We start from the raw sequence: 17,961 nt of genomic DNA on the forward strand, positions 1-17,961 counted from the left end.
TATTTGCCAGAATGTACCTTTATATAAGACATGAAAATATAACAAATTTCAGCTCAATCGGTTAATATTAACACGTGCCGCATCGACGCTAAAGTTGTGAGATTCAATGTAAGGCAGTTATTACCTATAAGAACGACAATGTACGCGTACGCTCGACTGTAAACATAAAATTACGCATTTTTTTTAAACTTTAGTATAAAAACATACTAATTAAAATGAAAACGTAAAATAAAGATATAGTTTATCCTAATACTATATTTTTTATTTATTGAAATGATACATCCACTTCAGATACATATTTTGGATTTAAGTAAGCCTCCTTTTGTGGCGACTGGGAACTCTCTCCGGTACTCCTGAACAACCTGAATAAAAAAAAATAATATTGAATGTGTTTTCTGAACCTAGCCTATATAATGTGTTCAAGAAAAAAATAACAAAAAATTAAATTTATCTACTCTACGTCATATTATGTATCAGTTTTTAGTTTGTGAAAACTGTCATTATAGATAGCAGTTCGTGAAGGATTTAAAGTGTGCGTGAAGTACCTGTGTATTTTAAATGGGACTAACTGCTAAGAAAAAAATAACAAAAAATTAAATTTATCTACTCTACGTCATATTATGTATCAGTTTTTAGTTTGTGAAAACTGTCATTATAGATAGCAGTTCGTGAAGGATTTAAAGTGTGCGTGAAGTACCTGTGTATTTTAAATGGGACTAACTTTTTCACACACTTTCAATGGGTTTTTCACACACTTTCATATAATCAAATATCCTTAACTTTCGCGTTGTCATGGTGATGACATAATGAGCAATAAATTACAACAAAAATTTTGACAGTTTTGTGGTTTGAAAGAAATTAGAATTTTTAAATGTCAAAGTTCTAAAAATTGTAAATAGAATTGAAATGAATTCCAGTGACGAAGAGTTACAGTTTTTTGATTTATTTATCGTAGAGTAGATAAAATATTGTATGAAACTGTGCGTGAAGTACTTTTTGCGAACTTACGCGATGTAGAGCACTCGCTATCGCTCGTACTCTAAGTATCGCGTGCGTTCGCAAAAAGCATACTTCACGAACTGTTTCATAAATAACTATTGTTTATACATACTACATACCTGTATCAAAAATTGTTTTTGATGTTCATTTTTCGTCATTTTTTCATTGTAATCCTCAATCAACTTGACTCCTCTTTCTGCAATATCATTTGTACATTTTAAGGTTGAAATGATATTTTTTCCTGTGCGATAATCCTCTCTGTTTTCCCAATTCAGCGGATCGTCCTGAAGAAATTCAACACAAATACCGAATCGTTTAAATAACTGAAGTGAATTGGCGGACAATAATTCAGTTGGTAGATCTTTTTGAACAAAATTTTGGACATCCCGGATTTGCAACGATAGTTTTTTCTCAATGACTTCTGTCTCTTCATTTTCTTCTTCTTTTTCATTCACAGTCTCTATGTTTTTACTTGCACATTCCATAATTTTTTGAGCCATTCTAATTTTTTCAACTCTCTCAATTCTATCGTCAAATATTGCCATGGCAGCACACTCTTCACTTAGATACCATAAATGGTTTAAAAATTTTGTTATTGCAATGGTTGCAATGTTTTCATTAATATTTTTAAATATAACCAATTTTCTCAAAAAATATATATCATTTAGGGGAGCTCCTGTAGTATTCGTTGCTGAAAACCAGGCCTCTACATAACAGTATACAACGAAAACGCAAATTTCTGCATTCAGTTTGGAATTATCCTTTCTCATTTTCATTTGATCGCGAAATAAAAAAAGTTTTAAACAATAAATCGCTTTAGCCATCCATCTCGCTAAATGATATGCACCGGGGGCCCTAAAACTCACATTTGTTTTATCTCCCAAAAAAATGAGCGTCAATTGCAAAAACTCTTTGTAGTCATCACGTGGTTGCTCTTCTGCAAGTTTCTGTTTCACAAAATAAATAATTTCGGGCGCTACATCTTTCAGTGCATTATAAACGGCTTCATCGCTGGTATAATCTAAAAATTTCATTTTATCAATATTCTTCCAGTTTTCTTTAAGTGCTTTGAATTGAGCAATTTCAGGGCCGGATGTTACAATTGCTTTTGTCCTCGTGAATACACCAGCCAAAACGACCTCAAATATATGGTGTCGGCATGGAAGCCACAAAATATCTCGCCCTAACCTTTGTTGAAGCAGAACTGCAGCTCCTTTTATACGTCCAGTGTTTGATGCTGTAGTATCAAAACAAAAGGCTTGAATTTTTTCGGTTAAATTCCATTCATCAGTGATATGGAACACAGCAGAGCAAACTTCCGATCCTGCTGATGATGCAATTCCAGGTACTCCTAATAATTGTTCAAAATCTAAACCAACCGCGATCACAGGAAGCCGATCAATTTTCTCATTTTTTGTGATATCAGGCAATAATTTGGAATCCCAATGCACTTCAATAAAATTTGCATCATTTCCTACCGATTTTATTGATGAATATTTTATTTTCCGCAAAATCTCTCTATTTCTTTTGATAGACTATCTATTGAGAACAAACTCGGTGATATCTATATTAAGAGCTTCTAGGACGGCAGAAATAATATGCATTGCATCCCTGTCACTCACTTTACATTTGTCCAAGGCAGCGGCCAGGCGAGGTGTCATTAACGTCTTTCGTCCTCTCTTGTTTGAAGATGGACCCTGTTGAGATTCCGATATGAAATATATGTCATCTTCACTGTTGTCTTGATTTATCACTTTTTTCTGTGAATCTTCGTGTTCTTTATCTTCCATTTCAAAATGTCCAATCGAACAACTAGAATTTTCCAACAAATCTTCTTTTCTTTTCAACTCTGCAGCTGTGCGTTCTTCTTTCCGCTTTTCCTTACGTAATAATTTGATATCTACTCCCAACATACAACCTACTCTACCTTTCTCCCTTTGCTTAATTAAAAATTCTCTATCTTCGGCGATTTTAATCTCATTTAACGCATTTAAGGTGGCAATATCGAAAAGGTTGTCTAAAGCTTCTTTAAAATCATTTTCTTTTTCTCTCTGCCGTTCAGTATCTCTATTTTTAGATTTTTCTAAATTTCTGACATTATCGTACAAAGATTTTAATTTCAAAATACAGTTTGAACGGTTTTGAACTGGGATTCTTGCTTTTTTCCAAAAAACGACCACTTCATCAATAACTAAAGCACTGCTGTCATTAAGATTTAAATTTACCACTCTCATGTTATAAAAAAAGTACACTCAAAACATCTCGTTTACATGGTAATTTACTACCGCAGATTTGATTTTTCATCACTCCAACTAGATAAATATTGTTCCGCAAAGTGGACATTTCAGCACTTTTATCAATTACTTATATAGCACGTCTTTTCTTATGCACTTCAAGTACGAAACTAAAACGAATGTAGCATTGAACAAATAATATGTAAAAACAAAATTGACTTGTCGAGACTTGTAGTCGCGCTTGTAGCGAATTCGAACGCACTTGGCGCCGACTCGTCGTAGCATGTTAGACAGTCAGATGCATGAAACTTCAAGGCCAATGCGGCACGTGTTAATATTATCGGATTGAGCTGAAATTTTGTATTTTTAATGTTTTGGTGTAACTGAACAAAATTACAAATAATTTTGAAAAAATATGAACTTTCGAAAATAAGGACCACCCTAATATATATATATATATATATATATATATATATATATATATATATATATATATATATATATATATATATATATATATATATATATATATGTGTGTGTGTGTGTGTGTGTGTTAAAGTTACTTCAAAAAAAGTTGGGAGTATAAAGACCAGGCAGATATATTTTGATGGAGATGTGAGAGACATTCTGAGTTTTGCAAAAAAATTGTGTGATAACTTATGTGAAATAATAATGATTAAAAGATGAAGTAGTAAGATGAAGTAGTTTTCAATCCTAATAGCAAAACTAGTAATATTGAAAATATTAAAAATATTACTAAAATATTTTTAAATTGAAAACTTATTGGTACACTTTCCTGGTGACACCTCCAAGGCTTCTACAATTTACAAGCACATGGATGCTGCAGTGAAAACAAAGGGAAATAATTCTACACTATGCAATTCACATCCCCCGTCTGCAGCTTGGTAAAGTTCCAACGGAAAATGCACCTGGTTACTCTACGGAGTAATACGACTATAAAATAAAAATGTATACCATTTTTATTCAGTTGCAATGCGAAGGCAAAACAATCTTACTTTTCAATTAGAATACGGAGCGCAGTCCAGTCCTCTGAATCGCGATTTTCGACTCTTATTGGAGTCTCATCGGAGAGAACGTAGGCACTGTTCTCCATGCCCCAATTGACCAGCACCGAGAGCTTTTCCCACCCATTGCAACTGAAGTGAAGGTACTAGGTGACTAGCGTCATCTGGCAATTGAAAGATGAAGTAGTTTTCAGTGCTAAAGCAAAACTAATAATATTGAAAATATTAAAAATATTACTAAAAGATTTTTAAATTGAAAACTTATTGGTACACTTTCCTGGTGACACCTCCAAGGCTTCTACAATTTGCAAGCACATGGATGCTGCAGTGAAGACAAAGGGAAGGAATTCTACACTATGCAATTCACATCCCCCGTCTGCAGCTTGGTAAAGTTCCAATTTAAAAATCTTCTAGTAATATTTTTAATATTTTCAATATTATTAGTTTTGCTATTAGGATTGAAAACTACTTCATCTTTCAATTGCCAGATGATGCCAGATGTGCTGGTCAATTGGGGTATGGAGAAAAGTGCCTACGTTCTCTCCGATGAGACTCCAATAAGAGTGGAAAATCGCGATTCAGAGGACTGGACTGCGCTCCGTATTCTAATTGAAAGGTAAGATTGTTTTGCCTTTGCATTGCAACTGAATAAAAATGGTATACATTTTTATTTTTTAATAATGGTTAATTAAATTTTCCTCCCTCTCAAATACTTCTGCTTCTTCTTTAGGTGCCGTCGTCTTAGTGGAGGTGGGAAGGAATATGTAACAGAATACTCTGGGTATTGTGATTTAGAAAAAGTAAAAACTTACAAATTAAAGAAGAACTGGGAGAGAAGTTACTGAAGATACTAATAAAGAATGGCTTAGCTCAGAGGAACAAATTTAAACGGCCAGAGGGACACAAAATCTCAAGTGAGGATTCGGGCTAGCTTTACTACACTGAAGTTTGGCTTTGACATATAAATACAGAAATATTGGGTAATGAAATTATATAAACAATGGAGAAAATGAGACCTTTTAATACAAAAATTAATGTAACGATAAGACCACTGGAAATATAATGGTATAAAAAGTATGATAAGTGGATATACGGAGTTGCCTAAGAAAACTGAATATAGGCGCCACTCAAGACCAGCTTGAGGATTGGAGAGGGATCAACAACAAGAAACCAATTACAATTGATACAATGACCTGAAATACTGAAAAAAATTCACTGCCTATGTGAAATAATAATATATAATTGAATTTTCCTCCCTCTCAAATACTTCTTCTTCTTTAGGTACCGCTTTCTTATTGAAGGTTGGCGATGGCTTCTCAAATACACAGATCGGAAAGTCTAGGGATATTTTTATAACATAATAATATTAATAAAAATAAATTCATGTGGTCGTTTAATCTCAATTGATTTGTACAGTTGCTTATTCTGTAGACTTGTGTATGTAAAACATAACGACAAAAGTGATAACGAATATTTGACAAAGGTTTTAACAGGAAAGGAAAAAATTGTAGACTTCATACTGCAATAAATATTCTGCTAGTTTCAATTTTCTTCATGATATTATAAAGTTCTTACTGAGTTCATATTGAGTGCATTCAAAAGATTGTTTTTTATCATGGAACGACGTCCTTTAACTTTGGCTGAGATAAATAGGGCTGTAGGCCTTATTCAATATGGCTGCGGCAAACTAATGTAGCTGAGCGCATGGGAGTCTCTCAAAGTGTTGTGCAGTCTGCCAAAGTCAAATATGGCGGCGTTTTGTGACACTGGAAGACCCGAACGTTATCTAGGACCTGAGCATACTACAACTGCGACTCGAGGCCAAATATTAATGTTAACCGCTATAAGACAACCAACAATTACAGCACCTGGATTTGTAAGCGACTTGTAGCGAGTACACCAGGTAACTATAAGCCATGATATTATAAGCAATCGTCTCCATGAAGCCAATATCCATAGTCGAAGGCCATTGAGATGTCCACCTATCTCTAGAGGCAATCGCGTCGCAAGTTTAGAGTGGTGTCAAGAATATTAAAACTGGGATGAAAATGATTGGGCTGTAATTTTATTCTACGACGAATCTAGAGTTGGATTTCATGCGGATTCTCGTCGAGTAAGAAGGTATTGAGTATTGCATTGGCCAGCGAAATCCGCCGACCTGAATCCCATCGAGCATATTATATGGGACATGCCTCAGCGAAGAATTATTCCGCATATTAGTTCAGAGAAATAAGGAAAAAAATTAGCCTGTTGGTGACACAACCCCCTCCAGGTCGAAACCAATTTTTTTGAGTAGTGTGGACATCTATAATAATCACCTATATGTTTCCTGCAGCCGATTTTGATGATATACATAGTTATAAACAATTGAAGATAAAAAACGCTACATTTTCGTTTTTTCGTTTATTGCCAAATGGCTAAGCATTTTAAACAAATTTGGAAGTAAGAAATCAATAAACCATATAAAAAACTTCAATATGGCGCCCGCTGACTATGTCTATCCTTATTGTTTGCTTAGAAAATTGCAAAATAATTCATAAATTTTGAGTTTTTATAAATATTCATAACTTATGTAAAAATGAACTTAGAATCTTCTTATTATACAGAATACTGGGACTTCTGGTGCTTAAATTACACACTAAATTTCATAACAATTGGTCAAATAGTTTAAAAGTTATTTAATTTGTTTATCCCAAATTAATTTTTTTTGTAACACTATAAGTCAGAAAATGATGAAGTTACAGTAATACTTTGGATAGTTTATGAAAGAAGAAGATTTATACTAATAACCTAATTAAAAAAGAATGACAAAAATAATTCTAAGTATCGCAAAATTATTTTGCAAGAACATGTCGATTTCTTGCTTATAAACAATTGGAATAACTTTTTAACCATTACCCGTAGAAAATTATTTTTTCACATTTAGAAAGACTGAATTTTTATACAAATTTAAAAAAAGAAAAAATTGTCCTATGACAATTAGGGATGAAATTGCCGCCCCCCATTTTTTAATTCACAGCAGCTTTCTTTATAACAATTACGAAATCAAATCAGTCACATTGGAAAGAGCATACTTCAGAGTTTTAATATACCAAGTATAAAAAATATATACTTTCAAACAAATCGTCCACAAAACTTCAAAATGTGACCCTTAAAATCGGCCGGCCTCGAAACTTGGGAGATCGATGAGAAGGGGGAAGGAAATGTTAGCTGTATCTCTTGTTCTCGCCTATGAATTTCGACGTTTTTTTTTTAATTTGTATGTACTTTTTGCGTACAGTACGAGTATGCATTATTTAAATAAATTAATTGTTATATACACCATCAAATTTGTTTAAACAACTTTTTTTTCTTTGTTTTTAATAATATTTGAAGTAATTTTAATCACAAACCATACATATTTATGAATAATATAATAATACATAGTTTTTTATTAAACTTAGTAATAATTTAAAGTATGAAAAAACAAATTATCCCATTCGATTGTTTGTAAAAATAGTATTGGTCTATGGAAATCAGAAAATCTCAAATAAACTAGGTTTTATTTTTTTAGTAAACATGCTATTAGATGAATGAAAAACTGAAGTTACAGAACCACCAAAAAAGAGATAAACGTAATTGATTGGGGTTGGAAATTAAGCTAAGAACCGTTAGTGTCGATCCGATCAACAGATCTTCTTTATATCAGATATTTTATTAAAATAAACTATCTGCTCTTGCACAACTGGTTGCACCGAGTACTTGTTAATACAGAGATATAAACAGTTTATGGACTTCGGTTATCAAAACCTCAATCTTTCTCTATTCTCTATTTTGGAGTTTCTTTTTTTAATCTGCATGTACTCTTTGCGTACGTTACGGATATGTTTTTTGTTAATAAAGTGGTTATTTAATTAACTATGTAAATTGTGTAAACAATTTTTGGAAATTCTTTTACGATATTTTTAGGGTGACTTTGTTGGCAATTATAGGAGTGGATCATATGCACTTGACTTTACAAAAACTTATAATAAATGGGTAACTGATAATTGTTACGTTTTTCATAAAAATACAAGTATTCCTAGATAAATTTCCTTTAATTTTATTTTAATAGTCTTGCTATCATACCAAAATGTATGAAATATATTTTGTTTTTTTGCAATCATAAAATTATAACTTTCAATGTTGTAAGATACAATTATTACAATATTGTAGAAAATTTCTGAAAATAATTTTGTTCTTTTTATCCTCTCCCTAATTTTGTTACATTTCATTTTTCGTTTATCTAGTAGCATGTTTATCAAGAAATAAATCCTAGTTTATTTGAGATTTTTTATTTTCAATTTAATATTACAAGCCAATTTTAGATTTAGGAATAATTGAATAGGATTAGTAATATAATAATTACAGGGTGTAACAAAAATGCAGGTCATAAATTTAATCGCATATTCTGGGACCAAAAATAGTTCGATTGAACCTAACTTACCTTAGTATAAATATGCACATAAAAAAAGTTACAGCCCTTTGAATTTACAAAATGAAAATCAATTTTGTCCAATATATAGAAGAGATTTTTTATTGAAAATAGACATGTGGTATTTTTATGGCAGGAGCATCTTACAAAAAAATTATAGTAAAATGTTGACACCCCATAAAAATTTGATGGGGATTTTGTTCCTTTAAACCTCCCCCCCCCCCAAACTTTTGTGTTCGTTCCAATTAAATTATTAATGTGGTACTATTAGTTAAACACAATGTTTTTAAAACTTTTTTGCCTCTTAGTACTTTTTCGAAAAGTCAGTTTTTATTGAGATATTTTAAATATTCGTCAAATCCACCACATATTTGTATAATATGGTTAAGTACGATTATGAAGACTTGGTAATCGTATGAAAATTTATTATTTATAATTTACATTTTTAGGCATATTTTGAACCATATTAAAAAAGAAGCCACATCTTGATAAAAGGTGCCTTATCGAAAAAATACTAAGAGACAAAAAAGTTTTAGAAACATTGTGTTTAACTAATGGTGCCGCAGTAATAGTTCAATTGGAACGTACACAAACATTTGGGGGGTGTAAAAGAACAAACCCCCATAAAATTTTTATGTAAACATATTAAAAACGAAGCCGCAACTCGATAAAAACTGCCTTATCGAAAAAATACTAAGAGGCAAAAAAGTTTTAAAAACAGTAAGTTTAACTAATGGTACCACAATAATAATTTAATTGGGTTGTACACAAAAGTTTGGGGGGTTTAAGGGAACAAAACCCCCATAAAATTTTTATGGGATGCAAAAATTTCACTATAATTTTTCTTTGAGATGTTCCTGTCATAAGAATGATACATGTCCATTTTCAATAAAAAAATCTCTAATAGTTTTCGATATATTTGAAAAAATCGATTTTCATTTTGTAACTTCAAAGGGCTATAACTTTTTTTATGTGCACATTTGTATTAAGGTAAGTTAGGACCAATCGATCTATTTTTGGTCCTAGAATATGTGATTTAATTTATGACCTGTATTTTTGTTACGCCCTGTATAACTAATATGTACGTTTTACAATAAAGTTACATCAAATATTATTAAAAAAAATTGAAAAAAATTGTTTAAACAAATTTGATGGTGTATATAAAAATTAGTTTATTTAAATAACGCATATTCGTAATGTACGTAAAAAGTACATACAAATTAAAAAAAGAAACAACGAAATAAATAATCGAGAACCAGAGATACAGTTAACAGCTCCTTCCCCCCTCTCATCGCTATCCCAAGTTTCAACGCCGACCGATTTTAAGGCCCATATTTTTAAGCTTTGTGGACGATTTCCTGGAAAGGAAATCTTTTGTATACTTGGTACGTTAAAACTTTGAAGTATGTTCTTTCAAATGCTGCTAATTTTATTTCTTAATTGTTATAAACAAAGCAGCCGTGAATTAAACAAAGAAGGGGGCTAACTTTGTCCCTAATTGTCGTAGGACAATTGTTTTTCATTTTAAATATGTATAAAAATTTATTCTTTCTAAATATGGAAAAATAATTTTTCTACGGGTAACGGTTAAAAAGTTATTCTAATTGTTTATAAGCAAAAAATCGACATGTTTTTGCAAAATAATTTTACACTATTTATAATTATTTTTTGTCATTTTTTTTAAATCAAGTTAATAGAATAAATCTTCTTCTTTCATAAACTGTCCAAAGTATTACTGTAACCTTATTGTTTTCTGACTTATAGTGTTGCAAAAAAAATTAATTTGGGATAAACAAATTAAATAACTTTTAAACTATTTGACTAATTGCTTTGAAATTTAGAATATAATTTAAGCACCAGAGGTCTCAGCACACCTTGTAATAAGAAAGTTCTAACTTAGTTTTTACATAGGTTATGAACATTTATAAAATCTCAAAATTTATGACTTATTTTGCAATTTTCTAAGCAACGAATAAGGATAGACATATGCAGTGAACGCCATATTAAAGCTTTTTATATGATTTATCAGTTTCTTATTCTAAAATTTGTTTAAAATGCTTCATTTTTTAGTAACAGACGAAAAACGCGAAAATTTACCGTTTTTTGATCTTCATTTGTTTATAACTATGTATATCATCAAAATCGGCTGCAGGAAACATATAGGTTATTAATATAGATGTCCATACTACTCAAAAAATTTGGTTTCGGCCTGGAGGGGGATGTGTCACGAGAAAAATCTTATTTCTCTGGACTATATGGGTAACATAATACACGCCGTTTCGTTTCTGAGAGTGTTTGATAGAAGAATGGGCAAACGTACCCCAACACGACATTAACAATGTCATTTTGTCTATGAACAAGAGATGTAGAGCGTAATAAACCAGGGAGGACGCCATACTTTCTACTAATTTTGTCTTTTTTTATTACGACCATATGTTGTAGATACCTAATTTTTAATATTTTGTAATTAATTTATTAATATTTTGTATTTCGATAACGATTTCCAAAGTGAAAATCGAAACGTCAATGAATTTCATTTCCATCTTAAATTGTGGCTTATTTCCCAATAATACAATGAATTGCTTCTTTTATAAGAAAAAAAGTTCAATTGAAAAAAAAATCTAAGGATTCACTCAATTGAAATTCAATTTTAATGAATTAAGTAATAATAATTATACTTAACAACTTTTATAGATTTAATACAAACAACTGAAAAAACATGCAAATAGATACGAATTTAATACCATCACCTATCCGAAAAAAATATTTCTTAATGTCAATTTTATGTAACCTGTAAAAATAATACAGGGTGTTTCAAAAAGTTATGTCATAAATTAAATCACGCATTCCAGGGACAAAAATAAATTGATTGAATCCAACTTACCTTAGTACAAAAGTGTACACAAAAAAGAATGTGTGTGTACTTTGTACGCACGTAAGAATTTATACTTCTATTATATGATTTCAACGAAATTAATATACTTTAAACAGTTTATTTATATTTTATTTAAATATTAAATTAATTTTAATACTTACTACTTCTCAAAAATTTTTATTAAAACTGTGCCACAAATTACAATAATAAAAGAATAAAACACACACAAACAAACACATTGAAAAATGCCACAAATGATTTCTGAACAATGTAGGAAAAATTTTTAACTAAATACGTATTTTCTGAAAAAAAAATTATATAATAAATAAACCTACAATCATAAAATGTATAAAAAAAATAAAAAAATTAAATTTTCCATTGGGGTTCGAACCCGCTTATCAGCGCAGTCAGTATTAAAATTCATTCACCTTTAACTTTTACCCACGGAGACCATGTGTCATCATGTGCGAAGATCAACCAACTAAACGGATTAAACTTTTGACGGTTCTGAATTTAACCAAATTATTTTGATTTTGAATTGAAATTATTTAGAATTGAAAAAAATATTAAAATACAACAAAACATAGAGTAAGAAAACAATATATTAGGTGAATAATGATAGAAATTTTGATAGTAATCAAATTATGTAAATCAAAGCATTACATACTATTTTGGTAAGTTCTTTTTAATTTTCCAAATAGGTAGGTAAGAATTACCTATGAAATTTTTTATTAGGATACTGAAACATTTACAATTATTACGTACCTGTCACTTTTAAAAACTATGTAAAAAGTCACTACAATATTATAAACTTGCTTTTTTCTCTGCCATCACAACAATAAAAACTAATATACACAACATTAATTTGTTTATCCAAAATCTCCATATTGAACAATTATTGACAGATGATTTTAACACCCAATCAGATCCCGTATAACGTTTATACCATACTGTCTGTGTGCACATGCGACCAGTAAAATTAAAAATTTACCCTCGTGCCTAAAGAAGTATAACTTCAAAAAGTTACAGCCCTTTGAAGTTACAAAATGAAAATCGATTTTTTTTCATATATCGAAATGTCTTAGAGATTTTTCATTGAAAATGGACATGTGACATTTTTATGGCAGCAAAATCTTAAAAAAAATTAAAGTGAAATTTGTGCACCCCGTAAAATTGTATGGGGGTTTTGCTCCCTTAAACCCCCTCAAACTTTTATGTACGTTCCAATTAAATTATTATTGTGGCACCATTAGTTAAACACAATGTTTTTAAAACTTTTTTGCCTCTTAGTACTTTTTCGATAAGCCAGTGTTTGTCGAGATATTTTAAATATTTGTCGAATCCACTACATATTTGTATATGGTTAAGTACCTACTATGATATCCTTGTTAATAATCTGAAAATTTATTTATAATTTACATTTTTAGGTATATTTTGAAGACGAAGCCACATCTCGATAAAAGTTGACTTATCAAAAAAAGACTAAGAGGCAAAAAAGTTTTAAAGACTCTGTGTTTACCTAATGGGACCACAATAATAGTTTAATTGGAACGTACACGAACATTTGGGGGGTTTAAAGGAACAAAACCCCCATAGAATTTTTATATAAACATATTAAAAGAGAAGCCGCATCGCGATAAAAATTGGCTTATCGAAAAAATACTAAGAAGAAAAAAGTTTTAAAAACGTTGTGTTTAACTAATGGTACCACAATAATGAATTAATTGGAACGTACACAAAAGTTTGGGGGGGGGGGGGAGATTTGTGGGAACAAACCCCCCATAAAATTTTTATGGGGTGGACAAATTTCACTATAATTTTGTTTTAAGATGTTCCTGCCATAAGACTCATACATGATGTCCATTTTCAATAAAAAATCTCCAATAGTTTTCGATATATTGAAAAAAATCGATTTTCATTTTGTAACTTCAAAGGGCTGTAACTTTTTTGTGTACACTTTCGTACTAAGGTAAGTTGGATTCAATCAATTTATTTTTGTCCCCGAAATGCGTGATTTAATTTATGACATACCTTTTTGAAACACCCTGTATAGCACCTACACCTGAAACTGCCTGCTTTTCCAATTTCATTACTCCGTACCGATTGTGAAAATACTGTAAGTGGAAAGCGAAACGTCAAAGTATATAAATATGTAATTTCAACTAAAATTTTGGTTTTTTCCCATTACAGCTTGTACTTAAATAATATAGAACCTTCGTAATATGATTACAGATATCAGATACAGTAGTAGAAGTTATTCAATCCCAAGTAAACATTGATCCAAAACTCTTAGTTTCGTTTCATCGTACAGGAATTAAAACTTTTTTAATCCAATGTACTAAAGTTATAATAGTTGTTAGCTGAATCATCAAAACTTGTTTCTTTTGTAATATGTTTACGTTTCTAAAAATATATTTATACTAAATTTACAATCAAGATGCAGTAGAAATAAACAAACCAAGACACGTTAAATCCTACTAGGAGGAGCACTCTCGACTCATAGTTTAGAATGTATATACTTTGGAAATCATGATTTGGGATTTACAATGTATATACATTGTAAATTATGATTCGGGAGTGCTCCTAGTTTGTTTATTTTTACTGCATCTTGATTGTAAATTTAGTATAGTTTTGTTTTAGCCGCGTTTTGATGTGATTGTACATATACCTCGTCCAATTTACTTACCGTTGCACGTCATCCGCGCCATAGCCTGTGACACGATACCAACACGAAATATCTAGGCGGTAGGTGTGTTCCCCTTTAGAATCATTTTGATTCTAAAAAAGAACACACCCACCGCCTAAATATTTCGTGTTGGTATCGTGTCACAGGCTATGGCGCGGATGACGTGCAACGGTAAGTAAATTGGACGAGGTATAGTATTGTTTTAATATTAATATTCTTTGTTTCTGCATGGTTAAAAGCGCAGTTGTAAATCAACTGCTTTATAGAAGTTAGTGTAATTCTTGCTACTTACATTCGCCGAAAGCAAAAAAAAAACTGCGAGATGAATCTGCTTAGGTTTAACGTCAACAGATGATACAAATTACAGCTCATAGAAAGCAACTAAAAAAAAAATTAAAGCGGCCAAAAAAACATATCCCACCTATAAGGAAACCTGATGGAAGTTTGGCAAAAACAAATAAGAGAAAGCAGAAATTTTTGGTTCACACCTTAAAACAGTTTTCAAACTTCTCTCAACACGAGAAGATACAGATGACGAAATCATAGCGTTTCTTGATGGAAAAATACCATCAGATGAACAGATACAACATATTACACCAAATGAGGTACGGTGCATTATAAAAACAGAGTTAGATCCTAAAAAAGCACCAGGACATGACCTAATCACTGGAAAAATTATAAAAATTAGAACTACCGCGATAAGAGATACTTACATAATATGTTAATGTTAACCCGCATTATTAACGCCGTCATAAAACTTAACGGAGCACACTAGTTCGCTCCCGTGGTCAAAAAACCCTTTTAATTATATACTAGTTCGCTCCCATGGGTAAAGCGGATTAAATATTTATCTACTAAGTTCTAGGAGAATTAATATCGGCAAAATTGGTTCTGTGATTTTTGTATTTTATATAGAAATTATATTAAAATATTATTTGTTACATATTTATTTACAAGATAGTTAAATTAGATTATTTGTATAATATTCACTTAATTTTGGTTCCTATTTTGAAAAATCTTAGTATGCAAGCAATTTTATTAGAACTTTTGGTTTCTAATGGCCGGAGCGAACTTACTGTGACCCTTTTCTGTCGGGTATTAAAATCTGACCGCCGGAGCGAACTAGTATATGCCCAAACTTAAATATTGTCCAGCATAATAGAAGGTAGCGTAAATGATACTAATCCCTAAACCTGGTAAACCTCAACACATGTCATATTATCCATATGCGCGCCAATGCTGAATATAAAATTATCTCAAACAAACTGAAAATGCGAGCATTATCATAACGAGAACTTTGTTTATTTACGTATTTTAATTCATAATATGGAAAATTGCTATTATGAAAAGTTGTTTAAAATTAAAAATTATATTTCAATATGCAATTATATCATTCTAATTTAAATGTTAAGAACTATAAAGGTACTTTACTCTTGATCGAAATTCGTATATTTTATATACCTCGTATAAAGTTAATAAAATTTTATATATGGTGGTTGCATCATAAATCTTAGACCATGGAAAGCTTTTTATGAAGAACAACTTTTCTTCGTCAAATTAAAAATAAAAGAGTTATAAATGAAAATGTTGTTGGTATCCATAATTTGAAAAAAATCCTCAAATATTTTTTTCCATTAGAAGGATGTTATTTCACATATCAGACCATAATTTTTTATTCCAAACAATATTTCATATAGTCGGTTCGCTAAACTCAGACACAACTTGCTAGTGATTTTAGTCAGTAATTTTGCCAATTTGGCAAAAAAATATAATTACTAAATAGTTAATAATTACTAAATACTAGTAATTTTGCCAATTTTGGCAAAATTGGCAAAAAACAAAAAAAATTAACTACTAAAATCACTAGCCAGTTGTGTCTGAGTTTAGCGAACCGACTATAATAACTAGAGCTCAGGAAATATGCAAAATGCATATTAAGTGCATATTTGCATATTTTGGATAAATTTTAAAAGTCCATATGCATTTATCAAAAGTGCATATTTTGAGTTGTTTATGAAAAACCGCTTTAGAACATGCATTTTTTTCACGAAAAATAAAAATCTTTGATATTTGATAACTTAAAAAGTATTCATTTCAGTATTTTAATAACTTTATATAACAAATTTTCCTTAAAATTTGTCCCTCGATCTATTTGTGGGGATAAATGCAATCTTTGCATTCGTATTTCCATTATGCTTATGGGATGGCGCTACAAATTATGTAGCGCCATTTAGCCAAATATAGAGGTTGTGTATGTGTAGAGCCTTGTTTATCCAAAGATTTAATGTTACGGCTATTATTGATGTATTAATCTAAAAATGCTCAATTTGTGTCTTAGGCCACTGTTGCTCTGAGCGCCTCAATTCTCGCTTATGCCGGGAAGATGGGGAGGTTTTCTTGCGAAGGGGTTGTAAGGTCAATAATCGAAATGCGCGTATTTTGAAAGCTTATTCTTAGAATTTATACGCTATACGGATTATAACCTCAATATGATATATTTTAATTTTTCTCTTGGGTTGAATCAATTAAAGGGTTGTTCGAGGGTTAAGGGGATGAGCTCCAAAATCTAAACTATATCACTTCGAAAGCCCATAAATAGCCCGTAATTCTATTTCAGTGCATATTTCAACTGTTTTTTGTGCAGATTTGCATGCATATTTTAGGGTTTTTTAGGTGCATATTTCCCGAGCTCTAATAATAAAAATTTTCATCTCATAACAAATTAATGGAACAATCTATTTATCATTAGGGGAAGCCGTCTAACGCCCATTAAAGGGGAGGCCGTATACTCGTATAAACATTTTTAAATTTTCCCATTCAGAAGACAAAACTACATATGAATTCATCGATAAATCTGCTCTAAGTATTGCAAGAGCGGCAACGCAATAACACACAGACTTTGCGAATGTATAAACGAAAAGTGTTCGTTGAAAATGCGCAATAACTACCTCTTAGAACCTATCAAATTTTATTTGCATATCCCAACCGGTTTTAGAGCAATTAATAAATCGTCAGTTTGCGGACATATGTTTATCAAGCAAACAGTCATTATTTATTTATGCAGAATTACCCCTTAAAGTTTATCGCACTTATTTAGAAATACTCTGTACTGATGAAGAACATGGCTAGTTGTTAAAGCACCTAACTTTTTTTATTATCCAACATAAGTGAATGAATCAAAAAACAGAATTTTAAGAAAACCTCAGGCTATAGTGGAGTTTTAATTTCGGTATTTTTTAAGTGCTAAAATATTCCACCGGGTGTTGCGAACTTTGAGAAAAAAACACTGTTTGATTTCTCCACCCGGTATACAATGAAAATTTACCTGTTTAGGAACAATGTTATTACAGTTATATTGTTAAAGAATAAGGCTATAATATATTAAACAAATCACTTAAATCGCGGACAACATGTTTAGGAACTTCGAGACATCAAAAAAGACCAATTTTGTGGACCGCTTGTTTTCTCTGACGTGCAGTGTGTGTTTACGTTTCTGAAAATATATTTAGCTTTGTTTTAGATGCGTTTTAATGTGATTGTAGTATTGTTTTAATATTAATATTCTTTGTTTCTGCATGGTTAAAAGGGCAGTTGTAAATTAACTGTTTTATAGAAGTTACAAGTTACTGTTATTCTTGCTACATACATACGCCGAAAGCACAAAAAATCTGCGAGGTGAATTAAAATGA

At 31.0% G+C, this 17,961-nt stretch overlaps 1 protein-coding gene across 1 annotated transcript; it reads right to left on the bottom strand.

The window, feature by feature from the left end:
- Positions 1–235: 235 nt before the first annotated feature.
- LOC126893456 (uncharacterized) lies at positions 236–2,033 on the bottom strand. Its single transcript, XM_050663663.1, has 2 exons — positions 1,119–2,033; positions 236–362 (listed from the first exon to the last, which is right to left on the bottom strand). The coding sequence occupies exons 1-2, from the start codon at positions 2,031–2,033 to the stop codon at positions 288–290; spliced, it is 990 nt and encodes a 329-aa protein (XP_050519620.1). The 3' UTR covers positions 236–287.
- Between the last annotated feature and the right edge of the window lie 15,928 nt (positions 2,034–17,961).

The sequence above is a fragment of the Diabrotica virgifera genome, chromosome 10 (assembly GCF_917563875.1).
Source record: "Diabrotica virgifera virgifera chromosome 10, PGI_DIABVI_V3a".
Classification (NCBI taxonomy): domain Eukaryota; kingdom Metazoa; phylum Arthropoda; class Insecta; order Coleoptera; family Chrysomelidae; genus Diabrotica; species Diabrotica virgifera.

Excerpts from the sequence above, each read along its gene's own strand:
- LOC126893456 (XM_050663663.1), bottom strand. The coding sequence starts at position 2,033 with ATGAAATTTTTAGATTATACCAGCGATGAAGCCGTTTATAATGCACTG. Across the intron at positions 363-1,118 it reads AAAAACAATTTTTGATACAG|GTTGTTCAGGAGTACCGGAG; the intron begins GTATGTAGTATG and ends TTTTTTATTCAG.